The following is a 23,171-nucleotide window of genomic DNA, read 5'->3' on the forward strand; positions in this document are numbered from 1 at the left end:
TGTTATTTCTTAGTTGCACAACTGACATTGATTTACTCGGTTTTCTTTTTCTTTTTTTCTTTTTTTCTTTTTTTTATAGGGTGCACCAGGGGAGGAAATCATACCAGATTCAAGAAAATACCCAGCTTTCTCGTGAGCATATTTTATGCATAGGTTCTAGTAGGAAGCGACCTGTTCTAAAATGGGAGAATAACATCGCATGGCCTGGAAAACTTACATTGACAGACAATGCACTCTATTTCGAGGTATATTTCCTTTCTGCAGAATGCATAATTTCATGCATCATCCACAATTCTCTCCCAAAAGCAACTTATTGAGCACCATTTCTTTTTGGAATCCATTTATTTAGGCAGATATGGTTTACCTGGTATATTTATATGAGCCTTTGTATGATGTCTTCAATCATGCAAGTGTCTGATTGACATATTGGAGCTTAAAGTGCAGGCATTTAGGGGCCATTTGGATATGCGGAATTTAGAATCTTGGATTTCCTCAAAATTCTAGATGGGATATGAGAGAAGGAGGAGAGCAGCCGTCGTTTTCTGATTTCCCTCCCTTCTTTCTGTCAGCAAGAGAGTAGAAGATCATCCCATGTTTCCAGGTTTTAGGAATCTCAGGATGGGGGAGAGATTTTTAGAACCTAGATTTGTTACTTAAAATCCAAGATTCTAAAGAGAAGCGAAATGGACGGTTTCCTTCTTCTCTTGTCTCCCATCCAAGATTTTGAGGAAATCCAAGATTCTAAAATCCGCTTATCCAAACTGCCCCTAAGTGTGTGGATTATCATGAAATCTGATGATGCGGAAGATGTGTAGGTGACACTAACAAGTCATCCTTCTTTGAAGCTTTTTTTTGTTTTCTGATGAGTACACAAGTCATGTTGTTCTACACTCAAAAAATGGCGAAATACTCTTGTTTAACATCAATTTGAAGTATAGCAACCTTAATTTCATCTTCCATAACCATGGCCTTGTAACATAAATGCTGATCCTGGTAACCAACCCTCCATTTTCCTCTGATGCCTAAGCTTCTTTATAGTGCTAAAACAAAAGCATAAAACTTCATTAATACAAGTACGATGCTATGAAGACAAAGTGCCCAAGATTCCAACATAACCTGTGAAAAGGGCAAAGGTCCTGGAATGCCTTCTACTATTGATAGGAACATCTACCGTGGTGTTTATTAACAGGCCTAGGAAGATCGTATGCAATGTTACATGGGCACCCTAGTTTTTTGTTGGGTGTGCGTGTACGGCACATTAAGACACCAACAAGTGTAAGACACTAGCACTTGACTAACACCATAGTTTTAAAACTCCCCCGCGTCATCGTGGACTCCCCCAAGTTGACTCCCTTTTCCCTTGGCCTCGTTACACTTTTTTCCCTATTGAGTCAATAAAACTCCTGTGACTCTCCCGACTTATGACCGCGTCAACCGAGTACTCAACCGCGTCAACCATGTTCTTGTCCACATCCGCGCTGAGTCGACAAGGATTTTTCTTGGCCGCATTTGACCCACATCCGCATTTTTAAACACTGACTAACACACAATTTGCAAATTGTCTCCATCTAAATTATATGTTTTTTCGTATTGGATATGGAGACTTCCCACGCTAGCACCTTAAATCAAAACCGAGTTTCTTTGTAAACAAGTTACATTTGAAGCGAACTATGCTTAACACTTAATGCCTTAACCTTATTCACTTCCTAAAAAAGAGAAGATAGAACAGTGTTTAAAAACTCCTTGACGCGACAAGGAACTCGCCCGAGTCGACAAGGATTTTTCTTGGCTGCGTTCTGCGTCGCACACATCCGCGTTCCGCGTTTTGCCCTATAGAGTCAATAAAAACTCCTTTGACTCTCCCGAGTTATGACCGTGTTGACCGCGTCAACTGCGTTCTTGGCTGTGCCCGTGCCGAGTTGACAAGGATTTTTCTTGTCCGCGTTCCACGTCTCATCCGTGTTTTTAAACACTGAGATAGAAACCCTCTACTAGAGTTGACAAGGATTTTTCTTGTCCGCGTTCCACGTCTCATCCGTGTTTTTAAACACTGAGATAGAAACCCTCTACTAACAAAAAAACCCCAACTGTGATTTTTGAAAGAGGAAAATGAGAGGAAGTTAAATAAAGAATGAAGAGAAAATGAGGAATGATGACGAGATGGAAGGGGAGCTACTACCTTCTCACTTTCACCCTTTGCTCTCTTTGTTATCATCTCACTTTCCATCTCTTCTCACTTAGTTATAATCTTAAGAAAAACCCTCGTCTATTCATATTTTTTGAAAATAAAAAATAGCAGTCCTTTCTTTTTTTAGCATCCAAATCATGAACTTTTAGATATTCCAAACCAAAAGTGTCAAACATCGAACCTAAGATTTTCAAACAACATTACAAGCAGATTTCAGATTTTACTGTTTCATTATTCTTGTAGCCAGCACCCCCCCCCCCCCCAACACGCGCGCGCACACACACACACACACAAAACTAGTTACTCATCTACTTTTGAGGCTTGAGGTAGATGTCTCTTCTGGTTTTTATTACTTCTTGTCCAATTTCCAATATTGAAGTGTCACAAAAATAATAACAGGGCTGTGTTATATGCTCAATATACTCACATTGACCAGCGCTAGGTTGATGAATGGCATCTAGGTGGCATAGAGTCTAAATGAAACTTGGAGCAAAAATTCAAAAATAAAATATGGGCCAATCGTTACGCTCTGGTGGAGTTGAAGAAGCTATGTAGGTTGTTTGTGAGTGCTTAGAGTTAACTTAGGTTGGTTTATGTCTATATTTTTGGTGCAATTTAGTCATTTATTTTATGTTTATTTACAATATTAGGATTGGGTCCATCACAATTGGCCCCTAGTTCTTACTTATGTAATTTGTGAACTTCATATTCATATAAACAAGTGATTGTAGGGTTGGGGTTATAACTTCACAACCTGCATGGAAATTCTCCTCTTTCTTTCTTTTCATCCTTCTTTTCTCTTCCCTCTTGTTCTTTTCTCTTTCTTTCCTTTTATCCTTCTTTTTTTCTTTCTCTCTTCTTCCTTCCTCTTTTTGTATACGGAATGCTTGTGGATGGATTACTAAGAGCTCAACACGGTATCAGAGTCATCCTAGCTCTTGATCAAGAAGTAGAAAATGTATGTTCTCCAATATGAAACCCTAAGTTAATTACCTTCAATTTGGAATTTAAAAATCTATTCCCCGTCCATGAAAATTTTGAAAGCCTTGATCCATCCTTCTACCTTCTCCATAACGACCATTCAAATTCTCCAAACCCTAGTCATAAATCTATTTGAAATCTTAGACCTAATCTATGAAACCCTATTTTCTTAATATACAAACCCTAATTTTGCCCTAATCATTGACATTGTAATTGCTCCATATCTCAATTTAAGAATCCTAGTTCTACTAGAAACCTTAGCTCTGTTCCTATTCATAACCTTAACTTGTAGTTCTATTTACATGTGAATTCCTAACCCTAGTCACATTCATATTTCTAACCAATTCTTCCTTCAGATTCATTCGAAACCATAGTTTCTTCTTCTTTCTATTCTATATAATTCTTTCTTCTTGGAACCCTATTGCTTTTCCCTTCCTTTCGTGTACAAACATCCCATGGGATGCTCTGTGTTGGTTTTGCTTAGTGTGTTTCAGTCAATCTAAACCTATTTAGGTGCTGATTTGAAGAGGATATAAGCTATGAAGCTGATTCAATGAAGACTGGATTATGGTGTTGATATCTGTAAAGTCTGGACTGCTCTGTGTGGGATATATGTGCATAATTATGGACTTGTGTCCAACAGTGGGCTAATGTGTCTGCAATTAAAAGGATCTTCTCTTCATACTAACTGCTATCTATTTGTATGAAACTGTGTGCCTCAGTGTCAACTGTTGTGCTTTCTTGAGAAGCTGACGACTGTTGTCATTATTTCTGTGGGCTGCTGCATTCTATTATCATCGTGCTGCTCAAATTTGTGCTTTTGTGTGGAATAGCTAATGTGTTGTCCTAACTAGTGATCGTGCCTAACCTACAAGGTTTTAAATTTTGGTTTCGGACCTCAAGGAAATGGAAATTTCAGTGTGTCGGCTGAAATTTAAAACCTTGCTAACCTATTTGTGGGGATTGGGTTGTTGTGTTGTCCCGTGTTGATTGTGGAGCTGCTGTGTCAGCTGAAATTTAAAACCTTGCTAACCTATTTGTGGGGATTGGGTTCTTGTGTTCTTCCGTGTTGATTGTGGAGCTGCTTTGTGTGGTCTATTTTGGACAATCGTGTTGCCTTTGTGTGGGCTGCTGATGCCTTTGTGGGGACTATTGTGCCTTTGTGTGGATGATTGTGCAGTCTTCTTGTGGATTGAGAGAGACCATGCTAGTAGAAGACTTGCAGAATATTGTGTGGTGCCTCATATATGTGTGACTTGATGTGATTGGATACTACTATGGAAGAGATGAGTTTTATCGTTGACAGCTATATCGAAGTGGATTGTCACCTGTTCGTGAGATCAGCTACTGGACGTGTTTACAAGGACTCTTAGTGGAAGTCAGTTTGGTAGTATTTTGGGCAGTATGTGTTCCAGGCCAAGGCACGAATGACATCTATGCTCCAGCTTGAGAGGGAGTATTAAGAGTTTAGTTAGTTTAGGTTGGTTGATATCTACATTTTTGGTATAATTTACTCATTTAATTGTATGTTTATCTCTATTATTAGGATGTGCCCCATCATAATTGGCTCTTAGTGGCAAATTATGTAATTTTTGAACTTTATATCTATGTAAATAAGTGATCGTGGGGTTGGAATTACAACTTTATAGCCTCCACTAAAACTCTTTGCTTCTTTCTTTTCTTCACCTTGGAGATCTTAATGGCCCTTCTCTTCTCTACTCTTGTCCACCTGAGACCCATTTGGCAACCTAATCCATTACATTTAAATTGATAAAGGCTTCCTGAAAGAACACGGGACCTCTCATCCTTAGTCATTTCTCTTTTCTTGTTCCTTGCTCTTCTTCCATACAACGTGCTTGTGTGTGGAGTCTTAAAAGCTCAATAGTGAAGAAACCCATACTATTCATTTTTAAGAATCCCCAATGTGAAATAAGATGCAATCTCTAGAATACTTAATGAACACCCCGATGGAGGCTGCATAAGATTATAGGCTTCCTTGTGACATGCTTTAGTTAATGTTTGAATGTTTTATGCTAGTCCACTTCGTTTGAGCATATTCTTTTCCTCTCTATATCGAATGTCCTTATGTAACTTGTCTTACTTATTGTGATCGATACTGAATTACCGAGCATTGTTGCTACTAGAATTCTCGATTTGTTGCAATATGGTGTTATTTATTTGAGCCACTTGACCATTAGTTTTTACTTTTTAGGATCTCCGTTCAAGCCACTTCCAAATGTAGCTTGGTTGTCAATAATTAAAGAAAAAAAGAAGTAATGCGAGCCTCACTGGTGATATGCTCTCCAACCATGGTGCTTCTTTATGAGGTTTTATTTACTTGGTCTCTGTTGCCCAGAATGCAGCTTCCTCTAGATTTTGGGTTGTTTAGTTCTGTTTTTGCTTGCTGGATGTCTATTTCCTACTGTTGGGCATCCTTTAATTGGCGTCTTTCTTTACGAGGTTTATGGTTTTCCTTAGAAAAATTAGAATATTTATGTTGGAACCAAGGTTGCCAGAGCGGGAATCGAAAGCGGGAATCGAAACGGGAATCGAAAGCGGGAATCGAAGGCTCCCAGGGAAGAATCCTGCTAAAGGTTGCCAGAGCGGGAATCGAAACGGGAATAGAAAGCGGGAATCGAAGGCTCCCAGGGAAGAATCCTGCTAAAGGTTGCCAGAGCGGGAATCGAAAGCGGGAATCGAAGCGGGAATCGAAGGCTCCCAGGGAAGAATCCTGCTTCCTTGGTTGGAACAACCTTGTGTTTGTTAATGCCTTCTTTACTCTTCTAACAAATTATAGATAGATGACTATTATTGTGCTCCCCATGCTATCTGGATGTGTTGTTCTTTTGACTCTTACATGCTACTTCCAGTGCTTCAATTGGAATCTCATTCTTATTGTGCTTATTATGTTTGACAATTTATAGGAATGATTTACTGTCGAAAAATGCGTAATTACTCATAAAACATGTTCATGTCTATTATCATGAAATTTGGTGATTAAAGTTGAGTTTATTTACCTTCTTTACTGTGGTTGGAATGATGTTGGCTCTAATGTTCTTTTCACTTGTCCATATTGGCAGGCAATTGGTCTGACAGGTCCCAAAGAAGCAATAAGATTAGATCTTACAAGATACGGTTCACGGGTGGAGAAAGCGAGAGTTGGGCCATTGGGATTTGCATTTTTTGACTCTGCTGTCTCTGTTTCATCTGGTCTCAAGTGAGTTAGTGTATGTAAACTGATTCACCTTTAACCGATATTCGTATCCTCATCTAACACTAGCCATAACAAACTCCGCACAGTTCAAGCAACTTATTTATATTTGATAGATATACATCTATTTTAGCTGTTGGATTACATACTGTGCCTAATTTCTTTCTTTTTCTTTGAATAGCTTTATTAATAATGGAAGAAGGGAAAGACTATACAAAGTAATAAACAAGATGACCCCACATCACAACGACTAAACTATGGTGATGTAGAGAGGATGCCAAAATGGAAAAAGAGCACTGCAAAAGCATTACAATGATGGATGTAGGATGCCCTCAGATAATGATTACATGTCCCCTACCTCCTTGGCCAATCTATCGGCAAAGTCATTAGCACTCCACAGAATATGGGCGAAGGAAAGAGAGAGCCCTCTACCCAGGTCTTTAGTCTAGGAGATAAAGCTAACAAGTCTCCACACGGGCTCATATTAGATGAAAATCTGAAAGCATTTTGTTTATTTCCAGAATATCTGTACAGGCAAGTGCCATATTCATACCCTGGTTAATCTTTACCTAATAGGACTGTAATCCATCCTATTTTTGATGGATGCAGCTCACCCTGTCCATGTTTAGAAGGATGCTAGTATGAATCAGCTAGATGAAAAAAATTCTCTGACACTCCTACTAATGAAAAAGTTCACTATTACGGCCCAAGGGAATCCGTAAAGCTGATGTCACTATGAGATCAACATGTCATCAAATGATATCAGTAGGTGAGTCCTACATGGATAGAAGGGAGTGAAGCTCCAAAGCCTACCATTTTGAGCTGTGGAAACCATGAGTAATTTTGCAGAATTTTCTGGAGTAGTTTGAATAGATTTTGAAGCGTCCATATTGAGGATGAATCTATCACCAACAGACAAACATTGGGAGAACTTAGGATTAAATCAGACTCTAGAGAAGATTATTCAAGTATTTTGGTATAAAAAGGAGCTTTGGAGATTTTAAGGAATTATAGTTGATTTAGAATAGTAATTTCTGGGTGTAACTCAATAACTTTAGTTTATAGTTGAAGATTTTTATTCGAACAGTTGTTAGGTGAAGTTTCCTTGTTTATTTAGGAATCTATGATCTTCGCTATAAATAAGGGGGGCAGTCATCCCAATTTCTTAAAATTTATTTGTTAGTTTTGAAATCCTGTGCTGGAAATTTTTGTGGACACAGAAAATTTAGTTTACTGAAATATTCTCCATCTAGAAATTTTCTGTATGCAACGATTCTGCATCTAGAAATTTTCTGCTTGCAGAGATTTCTTTATGTTTGAGCAGCAAGGTAATAAGATCTCTAGGAGATTATAAACAATAGGTTAGACACTAATTTTTTACAAACTACTTGCATCAGTGTGGTATCAGAAACTATAGAGAAATCCTGATTTTTTGCTCTTTTTTCTGTAATTGATCGATGACCGTGTTGTAAGCCAAATCTGTTTACTATACATCTGTCCATGTCTAGGACCTTCGAGATCGGTGTGCCACAGCGAGCATCACTGTCTGTGCTCTAGTGTCCAGGTAACAAGATTGGGGGAGGTGTTTAGAGTTCCAAGAAAACTGTGAAGCACAACTCCATCTTTGTCATTTGCTATCGCAAGGGCTGCTTTAGTTGACTAAAGACAATGTAAATGGTGGTTCGCCACCTTAGAACTCAGCAGTTACACCTACTTGTTCAACACTGTACTTTGATTCTGCCCTTCTAAAAGAAATTTTGGCGTCCAATGCCCTGCCCTGGATGTCAGCCAATGCCCCGACTGCCGGACTAAGACCTTCTTAAAACTGTGACCTTCTTTTATAACTGTTTAGGTATGTAGCTACTGTAAGTTTCTGATCACAACTATGATGCTTGCCAAACATCTGCAAGGAACAACAGGTCAGGTGCAAGTTTGATGATGGGCCTTCATAAGTAAGCCAATTAATTTTCAATTAGGTATTACTAATCAGAATTATGTTGAACAGCATAGTACAACAAGCATGGTAATTCTTTTTTCTTCAATTTGTTGACCTGCAAATTTCTATTAGTAAGACTTAATTTGGTTCCTTTTTGGTCAGTTGCATGTTCAGATTTTGATGTTAACCATTTGCATCATAACAATATATGTGAAAAAATGGTCTCTGGTTCTCTAGTGTGCAGAGTGGTATAAATATCATCATGAATAGTCTCAGGTCAGGCATCATGCTATGCAACGTACATAGTTATTAAAATTCATGCTACATAGGATCAATGCATATAGTATTATAAACAAGAGGAATGATAGAATGAAGGGCGCCCTTGCAAAAGTCATCTTCAAGGGCACCCCTATCGGTTGATTTCTGCAAGGTCAACAGGGTTTCCACTGTTTTTAGGCGTCATCCACTTTTTTAGGCACCACCATAAATGCAGTTTTGCAGAAATCAACCAATAGGGGGCGCCCTTGAACCTGTTTTTTGCAAGGGCGCCCTTCATTCTATCATTCCTCTATAAACAATGACTATTCTGCTTGAAGAATCGGTTGAGTGGCATCTATTTGTTTCAGTTTACTTCATGGATGTAATATTTCTAATATGAACAGGTCAGAAACATGGGTGATAGAGTTTGTTGACTTTGGTGGTGAAATGAGACGTGATGTGTGGCATGCTTTTATAAGTGAAGTTATTTCTTTGTACGAGTTCATACGTGAATATGGACCAGATGATGATGATCCATCGGTATGCCATGTATATGGTGCTCATAGAGGAAAGAAAAGAGCTATCACAAGTGCGGCTAACAGTATTGCAAGGTTGCATTCTCTTCAATTTATCCGAAAGCTATCAGAGGATCCAGCTAAACTTGTGCAATTCACATATCTGAGAAATGCACCTTATAGTGTTGTTGTTTACCAGACCCTGGCTGTACATTTTTGGGGTGGCCCACTGATTGCAAAATTTAGGAATGCAGACCAGCAACCTACTGAAGGGGTGAGGCCTTCCGAGGAGCTTTCTGGAATTAGTAATCATGTGTTTGACATAGATGGAAGCGTGTATTTGCGTGAGTGGATGAAATCACCATCTTGGGCATCTAGCACATCAATTGACTTTTGGAAGAATGCGTCATTAAGGCAAGGTGTTGTTTTAGGTAAAAATTTAGTAGTAGCCGATATGAGTCTTGTAGAAAGGGCAGCACTAACTTGCAAGGAAAAAAACCAGATAGTGGAAAAGACCCAAGCCACAATTAATGCTGCAATGATCCAAGGCATCCCCAGTAACATCGACCTTTTCAAGGTATGTATTATCTCTTCCCAACTTTTCACCATTGTATAGGGCAATATTTGAAATATAATCTTTGTGAAAGATCATATGTAGTAATCTATATGGAGCTGGTACATCACTATATGCTACGTTTGGTTGCCGGAACTTTTTTTATTCTTGGGACTTTTGTGGAATTTCCGCAGGAAACCCACGTTTGGTTGGTAGAAGAATTTTTTTCTTCCCAACATTGGTGAGTGTTCCCAGGAACCCAAAGTAATCCCAGGCAGGAAACCCAAAGTAATCCCAGGAACCAAAATAACCCTGCACGAAACCCCAGGAAGGAAAAAAAAAAACTCCCAGGAACCAAACATAAGCTTGTAGAAGAATTTTTTTCTTCCCAACAGTTCAAGCAACCAAACAAAGCTTTTTTTTCCCACCATAGTCCGGTCAACCAAACATGGGATTTTTATTTTACCGGGATACTTCCAGGGAGTTTTTTTCCCTACCAATCTCCCAGGAAGTTTTTTGTTCCACAAAAATCCCAAGAACCAAAAAAATTCCAGCAACCAAACGGAGTACCCGGCGGGTTCTTGTCTCACATTTTCTTAGTTTTTCCTCTATTAACTTCTGTCCCTCGCCCCTTATGAAGTAACAGTGAGAGTTTTCATTTTCCTATTCTAGAAGCCATAAAAAAAGTGCTGTAATTTATTAGCTTGACGAATTGCCTACTACACCTTTTATTTAGAAAAATATTCAATTTCTGGAAAAAATTGGTGAGTGTTCATAACTAAAACATGTTGTAGTTGAGGAACCGATTTTTAATATGGCAATTAAAGAGATGAGATCAATTGGACAACTCACTTTTTAGTAGTTTCATATGTTATCTAGTTTTTCTTCGCTTAAGGTACAAGAGTTCCTATATAATTCATTGCTTGAAGGGTCAAAATTCTATGTTGACCCTTAAACTTTGTGTTGATTATGTTGTAAAATCACAACTGGCATTCTAAGTCATAAGTTCTGTCCTATTTGCTGTTTGTATGATATCATTAGCCAAGGTTGATATCTGATGCATGCAATTATAGTGGCCAAATCTATTATTGTGTCTTTGCTAGTTGAATAATTTCTCCATTTTTTTGCTACCCAGGAACTAATGTTTCCTCTGACGATCATTGCCAACAATTTTGAGAAACTTAGGTGTTGGGAAGAGCCACATTTAACTGTCTCTTTTCTTGCTTTTGCCTATGTTCTCATCTTCAGGTAAGCAGTGTTCAACTTTGAAACTCGGGATATGTGGTAATTTGATGCAAAAGAAAGCTTAAATTATGTCTGAGCAATCACTGATTAAGAGATACGAATAGTTTATTTAGTGTTAGCAAGAAGATGGGTTTATTAAGGAGATATGAATGATTTGTTTGATGTTAGCAAGGGTTTACGAATAATTTGAAGTGGAATAACTACTTGATATTTTATTACCTTCCGTTTTCCTGCTGTTACTAATGTCCCACTTAAATATATGTTAGCAATCACTGGTTTCAAGGCTAGGGAATGATTTCGTTTATTTTTTTAATTTCAACCGAAATGTCTAAAATTTTGGTGTCAATTTCGGCGATTTTGGTTGAAATTTTGGCTATTTCGGTGTACATTTTTAAAATTTCGGTGGAAATTTTGTAAAAAAGTCCAAAAATGAAATTTTAACCGAAATTTCGGCGAAATCTTGTAAAGAAATGACTTCGTGTGAATTTCGTTTCGGTTTGTGCCAAAACCGAAATATTTCGGCCGCTAGTTTCGGCCGAAAATTAAAACCATGGGCCTATTGTGTCTAGGCCATTAGTTGAGCTTCACTCTTCATGTTCATCTTAGAATATTGTGTTCTTCAAGTGAATTGCAAATGGAACCTAAATAGTTGCCTAATGGACATTTGATTAAAACCAGAATGGATTGAGAAGATAGTATACTTTTTATTTATGATGAAGTCAATTTTTTTAATATATCTTCCTTCTTGATTTTAGGACTGAATGTAACAGGTGTTTTAGTAAAAATTATGAGAAGCTCCTAGGAAATGCCATTGTACAATCTAATTCCCTTGCTTTATTAGTTGTATTGTTCGTGTGTTTGGCTTGTATCCGACCACCTCAGTCGTGGGATTTGTTCCCTTTCTTTATTAATAAATGTCTTTGCCTTTAAAAAAAAGACCTCCACCTTTTTGATATTATAATAGCTAAGATTCTTTTTTTTTCTTGAAATGGCGAGATGTATTAATAAAGAAAGAGCGGCACCGAGATGGTACACAGATTACAAAGAGGAAAAAACAAAGAAAAATACAATTACGGCGGTAAATAATCAAACCACTCCAAACTCTGCCTATTAACCCCTGATTTAGCTAGAACATCAGCTTCACCATTCGCTGTTCGTCTAACATGCACAAAAGATATAGCAGACCCCGACACCCAATCAGAAATTTCGTCAATAAGGCTGAGAAATTCCATGGAGGAGGGACGATGCCTGAGAACCATCTAACAACATTAGATGAATCCCCTTCCACAATCACCTTATCCATAACACTTCTTTCCAGGTGAAGAATGTCATAATAGGCTGCTTTCACTTCAGCCTCCGACGAATCAGAGCTCCCATTTGGACCAGAGAAAGCCCATTCCACTATACCTTCATGATCCCTCAAAAGGCCGCCAACACCTAAAGGACCCGGGTTTCCGAAAGATGCACCATCAAAATTTAACTTGCAGAAACCCAAAGGTGGCGGAGCCCACTTCTGAATTACCTTTGGCCTACTTACCCCCTCCTTACAGGCAATTTCCCACCTCTCCGACAAATCATAAGCCGACACAAACCTGAACAATTGAAGACTCTTCGCCCATTGAACAAATAAGGCGATAATTCTCAGAAATATGTTGTAGGCTGATTTGGCTTTTCCTTCAAAGATCCTTTCATTTCTTTCCTTCCAAACTGACCACCACAGAGCTAATAGGCAGATTCTCCATAGCACCTTCCTTTTTTTTTCCAGGGGACAAAATTCCAACATTTCAAAAGAAGAGGGATTGATTGAGGGAATACCCAATGAATACCAAACCTTACAAAATTAAACCCCAAATAACCCTTACTACTTTGCAATGCAGAAACAAATGATCAATTGATTCACCATCCTTCAAACATAACGGGCAATGGTCAATTAACCATAAGCCCCTTTTTCTCAGAAATTCAATGGTTTGGATACGCCCACTGCTAACAGACCAGCCAAAAAAACTCGCTCTAGGGGGGCACTGAAAAGACCATACCTTAGCCGCAAGAGAGTCATCACCGCCCGGCACAAGTTTAGCATAAATAGATTTCACCGAGAAGATGCCCGAGGAATTCCAAGTCCAGATTCTTTTATCCTCTCCGGATCTCTTTATGTAGCATTTCTCAATCAATTCAAACAAAGATGAAAGAGACACTAATTCCCTTTCGAAAAAATTTCTTCTGAACCTCGGACACTAAGTAACTTTCTGCTCCAATCTCTCAAAACAATCGCATACAAGTACATTCTTATCTGCTGCAACTCTCATTAAATCTGGAAATAAATAGCCCAATTGCTCCTTTGCACACCAAACATCAAGCTAGAACCTAATACGCCTTCCAGAATACACTTTAAAGCATCAACCCTTTCTAAACTCATTCCTCAATCCTAATATATCTCTCCAAATTGTTACTCCCCTCTTCTCGAATGTATCATCCGACTCCTATTTACCAGAAACCTCCTCCCCAAAACGCCATAAGCATTTACTCAGAGCAGAGTTTAAACCCTTAATTTTCTTAATTCCCAATCCTCCTTTCTTAATCAGTACACACACCTTCTCCCATTTGACCAAGGGAATACCAGTCTTGACATTCGACCCCCCCCCCCCCCCCCCCCCCCCAAAGGAACCTGTGTTGAATCTGAGCCCTCAACCCCACACTTACAAGGCATTTGAATAGAGATAGAAAATACACAGGTAAATTTGCCAGTACTGCTTTAATCAGGGTCAATCTGCCCCCTTTCGAAACTAATCTTCTTTTCCAAGTCTCCAACCTTTTCTCAACTCTTGCAACTATAGGTTCCCACAGAGATTTATTTGGTCTCCCCACTCCCAAGGGAAGCCCGAGATAAGAAGAAGGAAGCTTATCTACCTTGCATCCCAACGTAACAACACAACCTCTAGCTTCCATAGAGGAGATATTTACAGCGAACATACTTGATTTCACGAAATTAGACCTCTGACCCGATATCATCTCGTGGCATCTAAGAGTTGCCTTTAGATTCAACATTTTGATTTTGTCCGGAACATAGAATATTGAGGTGTCATCCGCGAATTGTAGAATCGAGACTTCCACCTTGTTCTTCCCTACCTTGAAACCTTCTGTCAAACCCTTCTCACTACTTTTCTGGACAAGCTTGCTTAGAGTTTCCGCCACTATGACAAATAGGAAGGGGGATAAAGGGTCCCCTTGCCTCAAACCCCTCGAGGATTTAAAGAAGCCTTTTGCCGAGCCATTTATCAGGATTGAGAACCAAGCCGAAGAGACACATCTCCTTATCCAGCATCTCCATAAACTGCCAAAACCCATTCTACTAAGGAGATAATCCAAACAGTCCCACTCTACTCGATCGTATGCCTTTTCCATATCCAACTTACAAACCATCCCTTTATCTTCATTTCTGAGATAATAGTCAATGGCTTCATTTGCTACAAGCGAACAGTCCAAAATCTGCCTTTTGTTAATGTTAGACGAAAGTTTAGACAGAGAAAATAAATGAGTTAGGGTTATCTCCCCCTGACTCATATCTTTATACTAAAACATAAAGGAATGTACAAAGTCCTAAATGCCCTTAGGCAAGTTACATATTCCAACACTCCCCCTCAAGCTGGAACGTAGATATCATACATTCCTAGTTTGTTACATATATCATTCAATTTTGACTTATTTAAGGACTTTGTAAACATATCAGCTAATTGGTCCCCTGACCGAGTAAACACAGTGCAAATCTCTCTTTTCTGGATTCTTTGACGGATAAAATGACAATCCACTTCAATATGCCTGGTGCGCTCATGGAAGACTGGATTGTTGGCAATGTATATTGCAGCTTTGTTGTCGCAATAAAGCTGCGAAGGAGAAGATGAAATGAAGCCAATTTCAGAAAGAAGTGAACGTAGCCAAATAAGTTCCGTGCTTGTCTGTGCCATTGCCCTGTATTCAGCCTCTGCACTGGACTTAGCTATAACATCCTGCTTCTTACTCTTCCATGAAACAAGATTGCCACCTACAAATGTACAATACCCAGTGGTGGACCGTCCATCTGCTGGGGATCCAGCCCAATTTGAATCAGAGAAGCCTTCAACTTTCATATGGCCATGTCTTTTGAACATCAATCCCTTCCCTGGAGCCCCTTTCAAATACTTAAGAATCTGTGTCACTGCAGCCCAGTGAGAAGTACGTGGAGAGCTCATATACTAACTGACAACTCCAACAGCATATGAAATATCTGGCCGAGTAACCGTGAGATATATAAGTTTACCGACAAGCCTGCGATACCTGCCAGGATCCTCCAACAACTCTCCTTCTTCTGGAACGAGTTTCACATTAGGATCCATGGGTGCAGAAGCTGGTTTAACTCCAAGATTGCCTGTTTCTTTTAGCAAGTCCAAGACATACTTTCTCTGTGATAGGAACAAGCCTCTAGAGGAACGAGCAACCTCTATCCCCAAGAAATACCTGAGCTGACCCATATCCTTAGTAGAGAATTCCTTTTGCAAGAAGGTTTTCAAACGTTGTATGCCTTGTGAATTGCTCCCTGTGATGATTATGTCATCCACATAAACTATCAACAAAATACACCCAGCTGAAGAGTGATAACTGAAGACTGAGTGATCCACTGCGCATTGTTTCATGCCAAAGCGCATGACTGCCTCACTGAATCTTCCAAACCACGCACGCGGAGATTGTTTGAGGCCATTTAGTGACTTGCGTAGGCGACACACGTAGGAGGAAGTCTCCCCCTGAGCAACAAACCCTGGTGGTTGCTCCATATACACCTCCTCAGTTAGGTCGCCATGGAGGAAGGCATTCTTCACATCTAGCTGATGAAGGGGCCAGCTATGATTAACAGCAAGAGACAGGAGCACACGGACAGAGAGAAGTTTCGCAACGGGACTGAATGTCTCAGTGTAGTCAACACCAAAAGTCTGAGTGTATCCTTTCGCGACTAAGCGTGCTTTTAAGCGCTCGACAGTACTATGAGGGAGGTATTTGATGGAGAAAACCCACCGACAACCAACAGGACAGGCACCAACGGGTAGGAAAACCAGATCCCATGTATCATTACTATGAAGAGCGCCCATTTCTAGGTTCATAGCATCACGCCAGTCAGGATGGTCAAGAGCCTCAGCCACTGACTGTGGTAAAGAGATAGAAGACAAGGAGGAAACAAAGCTCTGGAAGGTACTGGGGAGCTTATTATAAGAAACAAAATTCGAAATAGGATGTGCAGTGGAACGGGATCTCGTACGAGATGCAATAAGAGAATCAGAAACAACAGAGGAAGGCGGAAGAGAAGATACCTGAGAGCGGGAGAGAGGGATCATCGGCTCAGAAGATGATTCTGCGAGAGGAGGTAGAAGAGACCTATCTGCAACTTGGCGCCGCTGATACTGCTGTGTAATTTTAGGTGGAGCTGGCTTCTCCAACGTGGCAGAAGAAGTAGAAGCTGCAGAAGCTGGCCGCACGGAAATAGGAGATGACGGAAGAGAAGTAGGTAGATCTGGTAAGGGAAGCGAGACCTCGGACTCGAGAGAAGGGGTGAAAGATGCCGCGCCATGTTGGAAGAATGCCTCAGACTCAAAGAACGTAACATCGGCTGAGACAAACCAGCGACGCAGACGAGGGCTATAGCAACGATAGCCTTTCTGCGTACGGGAATACCCCAGAAAGACACAACGCTCAGACCGGGGATCGAGTTTGTCACGGCCAGGTCCAAGGTGATGAACAAAACAAACGCATCCAAATACCCGAGGTGTCAGAGGAAACTGTTCCTTACTAGGAGATAAAATCTCGAAAGAAGAGGCACCCTCTAAGACAGAGGAAGGAAGGCGATTTGCTAAGAAACACGCCGTGAGAAGGGCATCACTCCAGTATGCCTTAGGAACACTCATCTGAAAAAGAAGAGTGCGACCTACTTCAAGCAAATAACGAAGTTTCCTCTCAGCAACACCATTCTGTTGAGAGGTGTACGCACATGAAGACTGATGTAAAATCCCATATTGGGAGAGATAGGATTGAAAGCCATTAGTATCAGAAAAATATTCTCTAGTATTGTCAGTACGAAGACATTTCATATTGCAATTATATTGATTCTTAATTTCAGAATGAAATGTGCGAAAAGCAAAGAACACGTCGGATCGATTCTTAAGTAAATATAACCAAGTCATACGTGAGAAGTCATCAATAAACACAATAAAATACCGAAAGCCAGTACTAGACGCGACCCTAGAGGGTCCCCATACATCAGAATGGACTAATTCAAATGGATTAGACACTCGACTAATGATCCGGGATGGAAACGACACACGACGGTGCTTCCCGAGTTCACAGGACTCGCACTGAAAACTAGAAAAAGGTCCGGGAACCAGAGAAGTCTGCTGCAGTCGCTGAAGTGAAGGATGCCCCAGGCGACAATGCCACTGAAATGTATCCATAGAGCTATGTAAGACATTAGGCGGCCGGCAGTCAAGACGATAGAGTCCATCTACCTCACAACCCGTTCCAATCGTCTTCCCAGTCGAGAGATCCTAAAACAGTAAGATGGGAAAAATGAGACAGAACAATGAAGAGATTTAGTAATTTGGCTAACTGAAAGTAAACTAAATGGTGATTTTGGGACACATAAAACAGAAGATAAGGTAAGAGTAGGATGAGGGGAGATATGACCAACACCAGTGATAGGTGTAGTGGACCCATCAGCAAAGGTGATAGACTGAGAGGGAGATGAGAAAGAGCGAAAAGAATGAAGCTGAGAAGAGTTACCAGTCAGGTGATTGGATGCCCCAGAGTCAATGATCCATGACCCTGACCTAGATAGAAGGGTAGTGGGTGAACTACCTGGCTGGGCGAAACCTGCAGAGGGAGGACGAGAACTGAGCCGCAGACGCTGGAACTCCTCATAATCGGCACGGGATAATGTATAGGTGGAATCAGCTGGTGCAGGAACAGAAGCAGATGGAGCGCAATCTGAAACCGAAGCAGTAGTAGCACTCATGTGAGCCAAGCATGCCTGACGAAGCTCGGGATGCAGGGTATAGCAATGGTCAATATAATGTCTCTCGCGCTGACAGTGAGAGCAAAAAGAACGGCCACGGCCACCACCAGAACGACCACCACCACGGCCGGTACGACCACGGCCACGACCAGAGGAGGCTCCACCACGAGGCGGGCGAGTACTGCCATTATAGGTCGCGAGAGCAAAACCATCAATAGGAACAGATATCACTGGATCACCAGGAGAGCACTGCTGGATGCGGGAGTAAATCTTAGTAAGGGAAGGAATAGCGCCAGAACCGATAATCTATTGACGAAGATGCATGTACTCTGGACCCAAACTCTCAAGGTACTGCACAACACGGATCTGATCCCTCTGACGGGCAGCCTCTGTGAGATCCGTGGTAAGCGGCATGTAAACATCAAGCTGCTGACAGAGGCCAACGAATTGGCTGTAATGGGTGGCAAGAGGAAGATCACCACAGCGGAAACGCACCCACTCAGAATAGGTAGAGCAGATCCGACTAATGTTTGCCACGCCAGAGTAAAGAAGAGTAACCTAATCCCATATCCGTTTTGCAGTAGGCAGAAGCATCAAGGGCCCAGAGACGTGAGGGGCCATACTCTGCCACAGAAGGGTGCAAACAAGAGCATCCTCCTGTTCCCATCAATCAAAGGTGGGATCCGTCGTAGGAGGATCACGACGAATGACGTGGGCTTTCCCACGGGCAATAAGATACTTCTCGACGGCTGCTTTCCAAGTAACATAGTTTGCCCCATTCAACTTAACAATAGTGATATGTGGGAATGATCCATCCATAGAGAGAGATGATGACGAAGAAGACGCCAAAGAGGGTGTCGGATAAACACCAGGAGCCACTCCTGTGGAAGGGTAAGAGATGAAGATTTAACACATAATAACAGGGGATGAAAGGAAGAGGCGGAAAAATGATGTGGGTTGAAAAACTTGGGTTGTGAGGCTTACCAGCAAACCTAGGAATTGGGGGCTGGAAAAAAAAAATCTGATGCAAGGCGAAACACAGCCCTGGAAAAAGTTTTCCAAGCTGGGAAGCCAATATTTTCCTGGAAAATTTTGGGGGGGTGCAAATCCTCGTTCTTGAAAAATAATTTCCGCCCTAGGTAGAAAATGCGTGGGGGGTTGCTACGCGGGGGTACCAGGACCAGATGAAACTTGGTGCCTTCGGCTCGAAGAGAACGACTCCTCCTCAGGAGGAAAAAGATGGCGTGCCGGTCTGCCTCCGATGAAACTTAGCCCGGAGTTGGGTTTCGCGGCGAGGGGGGTGGTGGAGAAGATGGAGGCTGCTAGAGAACCCTAGGGATCAGAAAACCCTAAGACTCTGATACCACGTTAGATAGAGAAAATAAATGAGTTAGGGTTATCTCCCCCTGACTCATATCTTTATACTAAAACATAAAGGAATGTACAAAGTCCTAAATGCCCTTAGGCAAGTTACATATTCCAACAGTTAACAAAAGCATTTTGGCTATCGGAAATGATCTTTGGCAGCACCAATTTTAGATGATCCGCCAACACTTTTGCAAGCACCTTATACAGACATCCCACCAAACTGATAGGCCGGAATTCTGAGACCTTTGATGCGCCTTCCTTCTTGGGAATCAAGGATAGCTAAGATTCATATCCGTACAAGTGTGCATATTATGCAAAATATGAATGTTTCTAATTGTATATCAATTTTTTTTTTAATGGTAATCTTGCATTTTGATGTTCTCACAGTTTTTTCCTGGGATTACAGAAATAAAAAAACCATTAGTCTTTTTTTTTTCCTATGCCAAATTTCACTAAATACTAACTAAACCAAACTGAAATTAAAATGAGTCAATAATTTGTGAATTGAGAAAACATGGACAATGGGCAAGTGATTGTGACATGATTAAGGAGTTGGATGAACAAAATACAAAAAAAGTGGGGGTGCAACACTGTGCCGGCACATTCTCAATTACTAGAGGTCTATGGTTTTGAATCACAAAGATAGCCAGTTAACAAGTACATATTCTTCCTACATACCGAACAAGGTTGGCTGCTTCTCAAGTATCAATCTGTCTCAATCTGATTTTTATGAACAATCTTCAACAGCCTGGTGATGTGTATTTGATTTCCTGTTCTTTTTTTGTTTCTGGTTTTCAAATTTATTTCTTTTCTTGTTTCTCAGAATAAAGTTATAGCTGTGTATTTTGTCTTGCATTTTAATAAATCTTGTTGACGTTTCAAAAAAAAATTCAGGAAGAATTTTATATTTATTTTTTATCCTTTTCTAATATTACTTGTACTAATAATGTTATTCCTCTTTTGAATATTTAATGTTATTCCTCAATTTGCCAATATTTGTTATGATTGACAAGGTGGTGTCTCTCTTTCTTGGATAAATGTTACAGCCCTCTAAGGATTCTTCTCCTGCTGAGTTGGACCATCTTAACGGGAGAAATTTTCCCCTAGATCAGGCATATTCCATGTGGGTGGCCGGATGGCATTACTTAACGGAACTAGCTAGATAGTATAATTTTTAACTAATGTCACATGAGATGACACTATGCACACTTGAATATTTTATTGAATTTTGAAAATAGTTTTATGCATTTATGAGTTGTTTGAAATACTCCTAGCAAGACAGAATTATAGCTAGAGTAGAATTCTGAAGTTTTGTAACATGGGAGGCCACTATCCATGCACTGATATTTTATTATTGAGTTTTGGGAATGGTTATATGCATTTGCATTTACAAGTTGTTTGAAAAATGTCTGAAATGTTTCCTAGCAACTTTTGGTTGGTCCATTTTTGTAAAACCTGTCCATTTGGGTGCATCACTTTACTAGGAAACAATGTGGAAAGTGGATTTTTAATGGACCTTATTCCATCCAATGGCTTGATCCATCAAAAAATCCGAGTGGGAACCCACTTTCCACATTCTTTCCTAGGAATGTGATGCAACCAAACAGGGAATGCCCCTATCAAGAAAAATGGGTCTTTTGTGCACCCATCTAACATTTAAAAACTTGCAATTTGATTCTGACACGATGAGTTCTAGAGTCCAAGTCAACTGGAGATTCAATTGAGTCAATCAAGTTTTTTCATGTTTTTACTAGAAACCAAGGAAAAGGATTCTCAATCAAACAAATTATATTTAAAAAATTTAATGCATCCCAAAAATACAGCCACACTTAAAAGCTTTGGTCAATCTAGTTTTTACTAGAAACCAATGAAAATGGTCTAATCAAATAAAAATCATATTTAAAATTGCCAGTGCACCTCAAAAAAATTTGTCCACACATTTCATAACTTCGCAGAAAATAATGACTCAGTTTAGACATTAAAAACTGAAAATGTCACTTCATGTAGTCTCAGGTTGCAGTGGCAGACTTTGTGGAAGAGAAACCACAATCTATTATGCTCAATTCATAATTCTGACTGTGAAAAAATATATTACATTTAGTAGTGCATGCACAAGTTCAAACTTGAGATTTAGAATTGAACGATTACTACTCAATTCATCTATTTTTAATCTTGTCTTGGATGCTCAGTGACAACTTTATTTGAAGAAAGAGAAAAAGTTTTCAAGGGGGAAAATATCATCAAATATGCAACTCAGAATGATTGATGCCTTCCCTTGCTAAAAAATCTGCCAAATAATTTGCCTCAAGCAATATATGTACAAAAGACAGCTATCTTGTAGATAAGTATTGTATTTCATCTAGAATATGCACCTATCTCCCAAGTTGTTAGGCTGATATTAGACACCCAAGCAATTGCTGCATTAATTTATTCCCTTCCATGATCCGCGTCATCCACGTGAAAGGAAAATGTTGGTCTACGAGTCTATTAGTTGCATATTTATTTTGAAACTGTAGCATCCCTGATATTTAAATCTAATTTTATACTAGGCCATCTTGTCATCTCTAATAATGTGTTCTTGGGTATTACCAATGATAGCTTTATTTACCTATGCTTATAATTTCAACTTAAACGGTCGGTCTGAATTACATTGTCATTCTCTTTTTCTCAGGAACTTGTTATCATATGTTTTCCCTGTGACATTGATAATTGCAGCCGCTGCCATGCTATTACTGAAAGGGCTTAAAGAACAAGGTCGTTTGGGAAGATCATTTGGTAGAGTTACCATACGTGATCAACCGCCGTCAAATACAATCCAAAAGATAATAGCTGTTAAACAAGCTATGTCTGACTTGGAAAATTATCTCCAGAATTTGAATGTCACACTTCTGAAAATTCGTACAATTGTTCTATCTGGACAACCTCAGGTATGCCATAGTATTGAATGATAACATTTAGGGGATACACGGATTTTAGAATCTTGGATTTCCTCAAAATCGTAGTTGGGAGATGAGAGGAGGAGGAGACCGGCCGTCTCGCTTCTCTTTAGAATCTTGGATTTTAAGTAAGAAACCCAGGTTTTAGAAATCTCACCCCCATCCTGAGATTTCTAAAACCTAGAAACATGGGATGATCTCTTGCTCTCTTGCCGACGGAAAGAAGGGCGAGAAATCAGAAAACGACGGCTGGTCTCCTTCGCTCGTCTCCCAACTATGATTTTGAGGAAATCCAAGATTCTAAAATCTGCGTATCCAAACAGCCCCTTATTATGTAGCTTGAAAAGAGACCTTGAATTCAGTTAAAGTTTATAATGCTTAGTAGGAACGCTTTTATAAATACACTAGCTTACTTGGAGATATCATTATTGGTCTCTTCCAAATATTTTTTTTCTTGGCTACATCTTGTAGTTCAGGCCTTTGGACCTTTGTTCATATCGTGGACTTGATCATAGAATAGCATGCTCAATGTTTTATTTGCTTATATTTGTTATGACGGTAAGGAAATGGCAGTCTATCTAACTACATAATGTGTCTCTAGAGTTTAGTTCATGATTGGGAAAGCTTTGCCCCTTCTGAAATTCTCAATATCTTTCTCAAATAAACTCTTCACTGGCCATCATTAAAGGAAAAAAAAAGTTATTAGCTTCCTTTCCAATTGAGAGTCATTATTGTTTTCAAGGATAATCTTCATTAATGATGGGACTAGTGTTTTTCTTGTCTTTGGGAAGTTCTGAACCTGTTACTTTAAAATCCAGTTAAGAAAATGGTTGAAACGCAATTTCAAAGTAAATTGAAAATAATTTGTTCCAATTAAAGAGGAGAACAGTTGTCTTCAACATTCAAGTGTTGTTCCAGTTCAAAAAAAAAAAACATTCAAGTCGTGTTGT

The 23,171-nt window shown here is 39.8% G+C and overlaps 1 protein-coding gene across 2 annotated transcripts in view; it reads left to right on the plus strand.

The window, feature by feature from the left end:
* The window catches only part of LOC143888342 (chromosome-partitioning protein, putative (DUF639)), a 44,561-nt gene that overhangs the window by 20,449 nt on the left and 941 nt on the right, over nt 1-23,171 (plus strand). For both annotated transcript variants that reach the window (XM_077392727.1, XM_077392726.1), the window contains exons 6-10: nt 80-245; nt 6,250-6,386; nt 8,979-9,666; nt 10,778-10,890; nt 21,957-22,212. In XM_077392727.1, the coding sequence (XP_077248842.1) occupies nt 80-245; nt 6,250-6,386; nt 8,979-9,666; nt 10,778-10,890; nt 21,957-22,212 (1,360 nt within the window). The remainder of the gene's footprint in view (nt 1-79; nt 246-6,249; nt 6,387-8,978; nt 9,667-10,777; nt 10,891-21,956; nt 22,213-23,171) is intronic.

Source organism: Tasmannia lanceolata, unplaced genomic scaffold (assembly GCF_043159265.1).
Source record: "Tasmannia lanceolata isolate RefF3 unplaced genomic scaffold, GAP_Taslan_0.1 ptg000012l, whole genome shotgun sequence".
NCBI classification, from domain to species: Eukaryota; Viridiplantae; Streptophyta; class Magnoliopsida; order Canellales; family Winteraceae; genus Tasmannia; species Tasmannia lanceolata.